General features: G+C 33.6%; 1 protein-coding gene across 5 annotated transcripts in view; it reads right to left on the bottom strand.

The window, feature by feature from the left end:
- The window catches only part of Kat6a (lysine acetyltransferase 6A), a 106,198-nt gene that overhangs the window by 37,602 nt on the left and 55,257 nt on the right, over positions 1-13,339 (bottom strand). For 4 of the 5 annotated variants that reach the window (XM_026409317.2, XM_026409313.2, XM_026409315.2 and 1 more), the window contains 4 exons: positions 12,672-12,753; positions 8,934-9,069; positions 7,298-7,614; positions 5,006-5,124 (listed from right to left, as the gene is read on the bottom strand). In XM_026409317.2, coding sequence (XP_026265102.2) covers positions 5,006-5,124; positions 7,298-7,614; positions 8,934-9,069; positions 12,672-12,753 — 654 coding nt within the window. The remainder of the gene's footprint in view (positions 1-5,005; positions 5,125-7,297; positions 7,615-8,933; positions 9,070-12,671; positions 12,754-13,339) is intronic. The other variant, XM_026409316.2, reaches the window with a different exon arrangement.

The raw sequence follows: 13,339 nt of genomic DNA on the forward strand, positions 1-13,339 counted from the left end.
TTCCTTGGAAATCTGGGAATGGAACCACCATTTGACCCAGCTATCCTGGACTATACCCAAGATTTAAAAACAGCATACTACAAGGACTCAGCCACATCAATGCCCTTCAGTGGATGAATGAATTTTAAAAAGTGGCATATATACATAGTGGAATTTTACTCAGCATTAAAAAAGAACAAAAATCATGGCATTTGCAGGTAAATGAATGGCACTGGAGAAGATAATGCTAAGTGAAGTTAGCCAATCCCCAAAAAACAAATGTTGAACGTTTTCTCTGATATAAGGAGGTTGACTCATAGTGGAGTAGGGAGGGAGAGCATGGGAGGATTAGATTAATTCTAGATAGGGAAGAGGAGTGGGAGGGAAAGGGAGGGGGCAAGGGATTTAGCAAGGATGGTAGATGTGATGGACATCATTATACAAAGTACATGTATGAAGACTTGAATTAGGTGTCAACATCCTTTATATATAAACATGATATGAAAAATTATGGTATATATGTGTATTAAGAATTGTAATGCAAAAAAGTACATGTAGAAAGGCATAAATTGGCATGAACATACTTTATATACAGAGACACAAAAAACTGTGCTCTATATGTGTAATAAGAATCGTAATGCATTCTACTGCTGTCATGTATTTTTTAAAAAATAAAATCAATCAACCAATCAATAAATAAGTAAATAAACATGAATTAATAAGCTGGGTATGGTGGTACAACCTGTAATCCCAAGCAACTTGGGAGGTTGAGGCAGCATGATCTTTAGTTCAAGGCTAGCCTAAGTAACTTGGGCAAGACTGTCTCAAAATAAAATTTTTAAAAAGGGCTGGGGGTGTAGCTCAGAATTAGAATGCTTACCTAGCACAGCAGGGCCCTGGATTCAATCCCTAGTACCACATACACACACACATATAAAACAAATAAACAAACCTAGACTTACAATATCTAGCTGTATATTTCCTTGATACAGGCACATAAATGGATCATCATAAGTTTAATAAAATGGTGAAAGAAAGATATAATTAGCCACATAAATTTACATTGTTTCCCATTGTCTTCATCAAAGTTCAGCATTCCCTTTTTTTTTAATTTATCATTTTTTATTAAAGCACTAGAACTATACATAGGAGTTGGTTCTTTTTGACAAAATCATATGCAGCATTCCCTTTTAACTCACTCTCTAGTTATTGATCTCTCCACACTTATTATCATATAGCTCCTGTCCCATTGCTCCCAGCAGAAAATTTCATTCAAATATCTATTCATTGAACAAATATTTGCTGAGCCTTTAGTCTAGTCAAAGTATTCAGTATAAAGCAATGACCAAAGAGGAAGTCTCTGTTCTCAAGGCACTTATATTGTAAAAATAAATATTTAAATTCAAGAGATGATACTATGTAGGAAAAGCAGACAGGTGAGTGGATAGAAAGTAATACACCGTGGTTAAAAATATGCTGTCTTATTGTGGGGAGTTAGGGAAGGTCTCTTTGATAACATGACATATGGGCAGAGACCCAAAGGGAATGAGTAGCAAGCCAACTAAGAAAGGCAATCGAACAGAGAATAGAAATAGAAATAGGATCCAAGACACTAGTGTGCTCAGTGTGTGTGAGTAAGAAGAAAAGGTCTGTAACAAACAAATAATGGCAAAAGTAGACGAGCATCCAAAGAGGAAAGCAGAGACAAGATCACTCAGAAATGAGGGTACAGATTTTGGTTTTTAAAATTCCAAGTAAGTTTGAAAGACACTAAAGGTTTTCTGAACACAAGTTTTCAACTTAAGTATGAAAATAATTAATCTGACCTTCGTGCTGGTGTGAGGGGAAAAAGCAGAAACCAGGATATTAGTCTGGATATTATAAGAGTCCAAGCCAGAGATGACAGTGATTTTGAAGCAATAAGCAGTAGTCAATATTCTGGATATATGTGGAAGGCAGAATCGTTAGATAGACTGAATGTGGAGTATAAGAGAAAGATAAAGAATCAAGGATGATACCTCTTTGAGCCTGCACAAGTACAAAGGTAGAATTACTGTTATAGTTTGGATCTTAAATGTTCCCTAAAGGCCATGTGTTAAAGGCTTTATCTTCAGTTAGTGGTGATACTGGAGTTGGAGGAAGCTTTAGGAGGTGGGGCCTAGAGGAAGAAAGGTTACTGGGAACATGCCCTTGAAGTAGACACTGGGCCTCTGGCCCCTCCCCTCTTTCATTCCAGGCTACCATGAGGTGAGAGCCTCCTCCCCTATACATTTCTGCCATGATATACTATGCTACCACAGACCCAAAGCAATGTGGTCAAGTGACTATTGACTGAAACTGTGAGCCAAAATAAATTTTTCCTCCTTTGAAGTTGATTATCTCAGGTATTTTAATCACAGCAATGAAAAGCTGACAAACACAACTAACACTTATTCCCATTCTCCACTAAAAGGTACCAGGTAACTAGGCTAGAACAATAAGAGACTAGAACATCTTGTGGTGGCCAGAAGTAAATAAAAAGGATGAGACACATCAAAGGACACAAGAACCAGACATTCCCCAAACTTGGAACAACTGAAGCACAAAAAAAAAATTAATTAATATCAACAAATTATTTAACCCATATAGTAATCTGATTCTTAAAAGAATAAATAAATAAATGGGAAGGAGAAAGACTATCCGTTAGTAGAATGCCAATTAATAAATGTTAAAAAAATGGAATTAGCAAATCATATTTGCCAACCAACAAAGTGAATATTTCAGGTGAAAACCATCATGCTAAATCAGTAGGTAAAAATTTCATAAAAAACAGGATGTTTGCATGACCTCAAAGTATGTCACCACTTTATAATTAGATAGAAAATAATAATTTCACATGGCAGAAAAACACTTAAACTGAGTAATCAAAATTAATATCACATACAATAGAACAGATATATTACATACATCCTGATATGATGCACTGAGGAGAACATATTCCCTCTGTGGAATTTAAAAAAATTTTTTTTTTTTTTTTTAGTTTTAGGAGGACACAATATCTTTATTTTTATGTGGTGCTGAGAATCGAACCCAGTGCCTCATGCATGCTAGGCGAGCTCACTACCACTTGAGCCACATCCCCAGCCCCCCTCTGTGGTATTTTTAAGATCATGATAAAACACAGAACAATCTCAAAGTAATGGGTATTCTATGAAATACATTATCTATATACGTCAAAATTGCCAAGGTCATGAAAGATAAGGACTGTGGAGACTAAAGAGAAATGAAAATTAAATTAATAATCTACACATGATCTTAGATTATGTAGTGCACCAGGAAAAGTTATTTTTTTCTAATAATATAAAAGTTATTTTTTTTCTAATATAAAAAACATCAGTAATTCAATTAGTGAGATTTGAATTATACCTTTGGATTAGACAATGGTACTTTGTGCTGATTTGATTATTCTCATGTATAAGAATGTCCTCATTTTAAAGAAACACACAAAAAAAATCAGAAGTTAAGTTAGCACTATGTCTACAACTTATCTGGGAAACAAAAGGTTCTTCTAGTCATAAAGAAAATACCTCCTTCTTTGAGGTCCTACTGAAACTCCATGTATTTCTACTATAATACCTAAAATGCTTCATTTTACTTACTGGTAGGAAAAACAAAAAACAGGCCTTGAGAGATTGAGAAACTTACCCAAAGTAAAAGTTACTATATGATAGATCAGGTTTTAAAACCACATCTCTCTGACTCATAGCTAGAATATTGTTAAATCATAAGATAGAATGCTGAGTAAATGCTTACTGAGTAATTACACTGATGTTTTTATTTTTCAAAAGTACTCACATAATGATAGACATAAACAGCCTAATCACCGACTGGTCTCTTACTATAAAATATTTTAATTATACAACTGTACAATCATAAAAGTTATATAATTGTATAATATGTAGCATCAACTTTATAAATACTTACTTTCATGATAAGAGATAACTTAATTTGGTTTATGTAGTAAGTTGGTTGGTAGCAAATAAGGAAAAAAACAAAAGAAAAACAAATATAATCTAGAAGAGCCTGTAAGATCTAGTCCCTGCACTTTTCTAACCTCACCTCCCACATTCTCTACACCCTATGTTCTTCATCCTAAAGCACTTCAGTTTCCACATATATTCCACTTGTCATATTCACACTATTTCATATATTTTGAAATAGTATATGACAAGTAAGCATATTCATGACAAGTAAGCATGCTTTCCCCTTTCTTGGATATGTTCATTTTCACTTCTGTTCCTTCTGATCAGATGTGACCCCAATCCCTGTTATTCTGATAAGCTACTCTATATCCTTTAAGACCCTTCACTGAACTTCCCAAGATAGATGCTTGCTTCCCTATTCTTCCAATACTGTGTACTTCATAATGAAACTTTTCATATTAGTAAGATTTTTATTTTCGTGTCTTTTTAAAAAAATGTTTTTAGTTGTAGATGGACACTATATCTTTATTTATTTTTATGTGGTGCTGAGGATGAAACCCAGTGCCTCATGCATGCAAGACAAGTGCTCTACAAGAGCTACAACCCCAGCCCTGCATGTCCTTTTTTCACTATATTTGAGAGAAGGAACTCTGTCATTTACTTTGGCATCTATAGCACCTGGCACATAAATAAGTTTTTTTATCTATATATTTATAGTTTGCCATGTCACATATGATTAAGACAGAAGCATTTAACAAATATTTCTTGAACTAATGAATTTGTATGCTTTATTACACTCAAGAAGCTTTTTTTTCTTCATACAATAGGACAGAAAATTTAAAAATTAAGTTCACTTAATATTGGTAACCAAAGCAATGTGTTTATCTACAAAACTGAAACAGTTATGGTTTTGAAAGGAATACCCTAACCAGCAGAGCTACATATACAAACCACTCCTTTCTCAGAATAGATGAATAAGCTGCTTTACCAACAACATAATCAAATCTCTTTTTCTCATTCATGAAAAAGTTGGTTGATTGTCTATTCTGAACATCCAACTTTACCTGCAGTGCTTGTTCTTGGATATCACGAAATAATTCCATATCTTTCTCAGTCATGATTTCCTGGCTCCCAAAAAGCCGCTCCTCATTTTCTTGTTTGCCATCCCAGCCATCCTGATTGTCTGCACATAAAGAAAGGACTCATATGTTATTTGCACTATCCTTAATTTAATGCATGAACTTTCAACCTGAAGACCTTAATACTATTATATAACAGAGAAAAGGACAGCATTAAATTGACTTCTAGAAAGATAGTACTCAATAAAGAATCTTTACATATTATATCTGCCTTTTAATGAACATCCTGAGTTGTTTTAAAGCTTTCAAAAATATGACATAACCAAATTTAAACGTCATTAATAGATTACATTTTAACAGGCAGAACAAGGAGTATAAAATTTATTTTGAAATAGTATGAATATGACACTTTCAGTATAATTTTAATGTGTCAACATTCAAAAAGATAATCTCCAAAGTAGCTACCTTAACTGATACCAGGTAGTACTAACTCCCCTCACTTTCTGGGTGCCCTGTTAAAGCACAAACTCCACAAACCTGAGGACCACAGATGATAATCCTCTGGGTAAGTATGAAAAATTATGATAATCATCCACTAAATGATGGCTCTTCCTCAACTGGGCAAAAAAATTAGTGAAGGGAGTATTTGGGGTTATGTAGATCATTATCCTTTGCATTTGAAGATGACACTGCTGATGGCCTCATTTCCTCTTTGTATGAGTATGGCTGAAAAGACCAATCAGTGACAGTTCTTTTCAAATCGACTGCACATACAGGCTGTCTGTTATTCATTTAGTACAAGAAGAAAAAGGACAAAGACTCATTGTTGACAATATTCCCAAACTGAAAAAAAAAAAAAAAAAAAGTACAATCTAAAGGTACTATGTCACTTTAATGCCCCCTAGTGCATGACACATATGGATGCAGGCACAGATCTAGTACAGCACTCTGTAGCAGTGTAAAATCATGTACAAATTATTCCTTAAAAGTCTATAATTCATAAAGAAAATGACAGAGCCTACTAAAGCAAATACAACAATGCCTAAAGTTATTGATAGTTCTCTGTATACTTTATACATTTGCTTTAACAATTTCTATTTTTAAAACTTTCCAGAAGATTCTTTTAATAATTCATCTCTAGTGCAAATGGTTAATGCAAAAATGTCTTTCATTAGGATTTGCTTTGAAATTATTTCATTCTAAATCTAACCTAAATGGATTACATATTTTCTTAAACATGCTCAGAATGAAGCTTATCTAAAGTCTACATAAGCTGATAAAAGATATGAAAAGTCTTGAAAAATTAGAGAATAATTAGTTGATTTCCACTCTAATGGAAAATGAATCAATAAAAGAGGAACCTGATAATGATGAGGATATTATCTCCTGCACTGGACCAATCAACCACTTAAATAAGCAGGAATGAAGAAGCAGTGAATACACTTACCAAAGGGACACCGGGGAGAGGGTATCAAAGTTAAGAAATTCTCCTGCAGTAAGTCAAACACTATCTCGTGATCCAAGAGTTCATCCTCATTCATCTACTTTCCTCAGAGCCCTTTCTACTTCCTTCACCTTATTAAGTACACTAAATTCAAAGCTCAGTAATGAGGCTATTTTAAGATTTAATTACCAGGACAGCTAATCAAAGTGTTCTCTGACTTACTATACCACTGAGTCCTCTCTACAGATGTTTTCTACTGTGAAAACAAGGGAACCCAGCCTAATACAGGCAAATTGTCTGCAGCAGTGGTTTTCTCCCCCACCTTCTCTCTCCATTTAACCCATGAAAACTTCCAAATAAATTTCTTAAAACATGAAGTAGAAAAATCAGTAACCTTATCATATTTATGTATATTTTAGTCTTTTCTGTATGTTAAACAGTAGTTTAACCACTTCTGGTCTTTCCAAATTCCTCCCAGGAATATAGCAAGCATCATCATGCTCATTACATGTTTCAATTAGTAATTTATGAAATGCAAATTTATCCTTAATTCGAAGTTATACCCCAAATGTCTATAGGTAGATTCTTTGTGCTTCTACCAAAATATTATAGTTTCTTTTTGCCAAAGAGTTCCAACTGGTCCACTCTGCTACTTCATCTCTAGCCTGTAATTCTGCCATAGTATCATATAAATATGTATCTTTAACAAATTCTTATATTGTGTGATCAATTTTTTATTATCAAGTATATATCTATTCTAGATAATTAGTGTTACTCCAAACAATATACTTTTGGAATACTTTTTTGATTCTAAGTTTGTTTCAAACTTTTACCTGTGGGCCAATCTGAAGTGCTTGATTTTCTGTTGCCCTTTTTCCTGATTCTATATTGCTCAGAGTAGTCTACCACTTCCCCTCGAGCTTTCCGCCCATCAGGGGAAGGGGTGAAGAATTTGGTAAGGCCATCAATGAGCCCTTTGGTTTTCTTGTTGAACTTCAAGGGGACACTGCTATCTCTGCAGAAGTCCAAGCCATCTATTTGCTCTAAATATCCTTCTTCTGATGATGATGCTGACTGTCCGGAGAGAGTGATTTTACGTTTCCGGCCCCTTCCAGGACCAGTTCGAACTTTGCTGAAGGGACCCTTTGATCTAAAGAATCAAACATGGAAAAAACAGAACTATTAAAAAGAAATCATATAAGGCTGAAATTTAATATACAACATAGAAAATAACCTACAGCTTTATAAAACAATGTGCATATTGTTAAGAAAGTTCTGTAAACTATAAATAGCAAACAAATAAGCATTTTATTATTATTATTAGAAACATCTATTTCCAGGACACCTAGTTAATTATAGTAAAACAAATCCTAAGTCAGAAGTCCAAAAACACAAGTTCAAGTCATAATTCTGTCACTTACTAGCAATGTATCTTAGACAAATCACATTCTCTAAGTATTAGTGTCTTCATTAGTGAAATGAGAGTTGGACCACAGAATATCTAATATTCTTCCAGGTTTAAAGGCCTATAATAGTGTGATCTTTATACTAACTCAGAATTATCCTTTTACCTCTAAACACAAAGATGAGTTCCTCTCTAGATGTCAGAAATAAAAAGATCATTTCATAGGAAAATTAAAGCTTGATTTCTTACGATTAAAAATACAGACTATCATATTGGTTGTATATATTTCAGGCTGCTAATGTTCAACATTTCAGCTATATCACCTTCAAGGTAGTATTAAATATAGAAAAGGAAGGTAAAACTTTTTTGAGAGCAAAGAGAGATTCATAGACCAGTTGAAAGTTTATATAATATCAATAATGAATTACTACAGCGATTTTTTTTAAAAACCAGAATTAGCTACTCAATCTTGCCCCACATCCTCCAGAAATAGCCTAGTTTCCTAGTCCACAATTTCTGATTTTTGCTAATAGATAAAAACACACTACTTTATATCAGAAGAACATGAAAATGGGACTTGGCTATCACATCAATAGGAAGTGATCCATACACTTAATACATATAAACAATTGGGAATAGATTAAGAAGAAACCTTGTAAAATACTACAATAACAAAAAATTTCTTTGCTATGTTTTTACATGAGAAGCAATACAATACAATGGTTAAAAGTTATGCCTTAGTACCTAGTACCAGTAATCCCAGTTCAACATTTACTATATAACCTTGTGCAAGTTAACTTCCCTGGGCCTTAGTTTCCTCTTTCAAAAACCAGAAGTAACACAGTAGCTACATATCATTGGGTTTTAGGGATAATTAAATGTATTAATGCATGTAAAGCACTTAGAATAGGCTGGTACTTTATTAAGGACTTAATAAATATTGGCCATTGTTAAATATAATTACAACAATGAAAAACTTTTTTTCATAAGAAAACAAGTGAATCCTACACTATAGAGAAAGCCCTATCCTTTTCTCCCCTCACCTTGCCACAAGTACAACTTACACCGTGTTTTGTTTCTTTAACCTGTTTTTTGGACGTCCTATTGGATTAGCATAGCGCCGTTTTATCTGTGCAGCCTTCTTTTGTAGAAGTTTTCGTCCTTTTTTCCTAGGTCGACATATTTGACATATCCACATGCCTATAAAGAAGTAAAATTCCACACAGAAGTATGATAGACATAAATAATTCAAAGGTTTCAGACAGTCTTACTCAAGATCTTAATCTCTTTCAGGTAAGGTCTAGCAAATAAAAATCTAATGAAAGCCCCCCAGAAAAATAAACATGAAGACATATATACACAAAATTCTAAAAAACCTAAAAGGGATTTGCATATACCCTTGATGCTTACAAATGGATGGAATCCACTAATTCTCATTTAAAAGTCTCTGTTCTACAACCAGGACCCTGATATTGGTGTGATTACTATTCTGTAAACAAAAAGATGCCAGGCTTCTAAGGGTGATGATTGTTTCCAAGTCAGAGCAAGGAAAATATAAGATAACCTGGAAGATCTTACACTGTCAGAATATAAAGAAGTGCTCAAAAAAATGACAGAGGCATGTTAAAAAAGACACAGGAGTCAACCTGAAGGTATTCCCAATGGCCAAATCTGGGATGATTTGAGCAATGTATGAAAGTCCAAAGGATAAAATAAATATTCATGAGTTCGTAATGACAGAAATTGAATAAATAAATAAATGCAAAAAAGGTCAGTTTATCTTTACAGTAAAATTTCAACTAACAAATGTAGAAAGAATGATGGACGTAGAAAGTCACAGTATGCAGGCATCACAGTTATAAGTGGTTAAAAAAAAGCATCATTCATAGATGTTAGAGTAAGTGGGAAAAGGGGAAAAACAATAAGCTTAAGGTGTCAGTCAGATTTCTTCACTGTAATCAAATGATCAAAACTGAAAATATTAGCAATAAGATATATCGCTATTATATACCTCTGTTATGATGCACTGAGAAGGGCACCACATCACTTGTATGAAACTGTCAAAATTCAAAATTTCTAATAATGAGAAAGCAACAAACAAACCTGACCTGAGGGACTTTCTATGAAATAACAGACCAAGGTTAAGAAAATGTAGAGGTCAAAAATGACAGTCAGGAATTATCACAGACGGAAAAAGACTAAAGTAATATGACAACTAAATGTAACATAAGGTCCTAGATTGGATCTTGGGCCAAAAATTCAAATGAGGTCTATAGATTAGTTAACCATACTATATCAACATTAGTTTCCTGGTTTTGACAGTTACACTATGGTTCTGTAAGATAATATTAGGGAAGCTAGGTAAAGAATATGATGAGAGCTCTCTCTACTTCTTTTGCCACTTTTAAGTATGAAATGAATTCAAGATGTAATGTTTCTTGTTTTAAACTAGTAAAATCTCTTTTGTAGAATACACAAGATAGAAGTCCTAAGAAAACTTTCTTCATTTTGCCTTATCTCAGACTTCAAATAAATGGAAAAGGGGACTATTTATTTATTCCAATATGTATAAATTTAAGGTTTTTCAACAGGAAACAATCAATAGAATGGCCTAATAGTAATTTCAAGTAAGGCTCTAAAGTGGCTCTATACTTGGCTATAATGTAGGGTTCGATCCTTTTCCTTCAACAGGAAAACTTTCTCCTAATCAATATTATCAAATACCCTGCGCCTATTTTACTTAAGAAACTTTTAAATCACAAAATCAGAGTTAAAATATAATTTGTGATAGAACAAAACAAGAGTAAGTGAATTTTTCTTTAAAGTAAACTATAAACATATAAGATGATATTTCATAGAAATCCATCCAAAAAGCATATAAACAAATACACTTTAACGAATAGGAATCAAAAGAGTACAATATTAACTTGTACCCTTATGATTTGGACACTTATTTGTTTACTACTTTATGAAACTTACTTTTTTTTAAAGTTTTTTTTCCTTTTTTTTTTTTCGTTTTTCTTTTTTTTTATTGGTTGTTCAAAACATTACAAAGCTCTTGACATTATCATATTTCATACATTTGATTCAAGTGGGTTATGAACTCCCATTTTTACCCCAAATACAGATTGCAGAATCACATCGGTTACACATCCACATTTTTACATATTGCCATACTAGTGACTGTTGTATTCTGCTATCTTTTCTATCCTCTGCTATCCCCCCTCCCCTCCCCTCCCCTCCCCTCCCATCTTCTATCTCTACCCCATCTACTATAATTCATTTCTCTCCCTTGATTTTTTTCCCCTTTCCCCTCACATCCTCTTATATGTAATTTTGTATAAAATGAGAGTCACCTTCCATTTCCATGCAATTTCCCGTCTCTCTCCCTTTCCCTCCCACCTCTCGTCCCTGTTTAATGTTAATCTTTTTCTCCTGCTCTTCCTGCCTGCTCTGTTTTTAGTTGTTCTCCTTATATCAAATAAGACATTTGGCATTTGTTTTTTAGGGATTGGCAAGCTTCACTTAGCATAATCTGCTCTAATGCCATCCATTTCCCTGCAAATTCCATGATTTTGTCATTTTTTAGTGCTGAGTAATACTCCATTGTGCATAAATGCCACATTTTTTAATCCATTCATCTATTGAAGGGTATCTAAATTGGTTCCACAGTCTAGCTAGTGTGAATTGTGCTGCTATGAACATCGATGTAGCAGTATCCCTATAGTACGCTCTTTTAAGGACTTCAGGGAATAGTCTGAGAAGGGCAATAGCTGGGTCAAATGGTGGTTCCAGTCCCAGCTTTCCAAGGAATCTCCATACGGCTTTCCAAATTGGCCGCACCAATTTGCAGTCCCACCAGCAATGTACAAGTGTACCCTTTTCCCCACATCCTCACCAGCATTTGTTGTTGTTTGACTTCATAATGGCTGCCAATCTTACTGGAGTGAGATGGTATCTTAGGGTGGTTTTGATTTGCATTTCTGACTGTTAGAGATGGTGAGCATTTTTTCATGTACTTGTTGATTGATTGTATATCCTCCTCTGAGAAGTGTCTGTTCAGGTCCTTGGCCCATTTGTTGATTGGGTTATTTGTTTTCTTATTGCTTAATTTTTTGAGTTCTTTGTATACTCTGGATATTAGGGCTCTATCTGAAGTGTGAGGAGTAAAGATTTGTTCCCAGGATGTAGGCTCTCTATTTACCTCTCTTATTGTTTCTCTTGCTCAGAAAAAACTTTTTAGTTTGAGTAAGTCCCATTTGTTGATTCTTGTTTTTAACTCTTGTGCTATGGGTGTCCTATTAAGGAATTTGTCCTATAAAGGAATTTTTCTTTAAAGTAAACTATAAACATATAAGATGATATTTCATAGAAATCCATCCAAAAAGCATATATTTAAGGAATAGGAATCAAAAGAGTACAATATTAACTTGTACCCTTATGATTTGGACACTTATTTGTTTACTACTTTATGAAACTTATTTTTTTTAAAGTTTTTTTTCCTTTGAATTTTAAATAAATCAGATCTCAATAGTTCTAGGCCCCTCAAAAGTGCTGAGCTGCAGTATAATCAACATGACCTAATATAATTTCATTTCCTCTTTTTAAAAGAGATATTTCAAGTTATTATGCAAAGTAAGTATTTTGGCCTCTAACTTTCCCTACCCTTAATGTGACAATTCTCTTCCTACTTATATAACCCCCAAAAGAATCAATTATACTTTTATTTTAATGGTAGCTATAATGTGCTTTCACTAACATTTCTTTATACTCTCGATTTGATTTCTGAAAGTACTGTTCACCTTTTGGCATCCGCGTGAGTGGTGGGTCACAACACTCCATGTGAAAACCTCGGTCACATGAATCACAAAAGAGCATGTTATCCTTAGAAAAAAAAGAAAAGATAGTTCTGCTTAAATTTATGAAACAGAGACATATCAAGATCATGACTTCATAAAACTTAGGAGGCTTCAAAGATCTCAAGAGATGAGCTAGCTATAATATTATGTTCCCTTAAATATATTAACTAAGTTAAAAGTCTGATTTAGCCAAAAGTTTTGTTTCATTCCATCTTTAATGAAAAGCTACAGTTCCATTACTTTCCAATACTGGAAACAACCAGGAAAAAAGCTAACCCTGGTCTGTTTTAATAAAAAAGGAGAATGTATTATTAGGAAGCAAACATTCCTAAATGAATGTCTCCATACTGCTCAAAGAAATTTGATGAGAATTTCCTTAAAATGGCTTAGTTCTCTACAAATTATTATTGTGATGATTTATAAACTACCTAGAAATATTCTAAGTCTAAATGAGCAAATATTCTAAACTAATGACATCTAATTTAAACAGGCTACTATTCTAAATACTACTAGATCAAGTGACTGACAAATGACCAGCCTCACTTGAATAGAAATGCCAGCTTAACATTCTACTTCTAAGTGAAATACACACATTGGAAGCAAAGATACTC

The sequence above is a fragment of the Urocitellus parryii genome, chromosome 14, assembly GCF_045843805.1.
Source record: "Urocitellus parryii isolate mUroPar1 chromosome 14, mUroPar1.hap1, whole genome shotgun sequence".
In the NCBI taxonomy this organism is placed as follows: domain Eukaryota; kingdom Metazoa; phylum Chordata; class Mammalia; order Rodentia; family Sciuridae; genus Urocitellus; species Urocitellus parryii.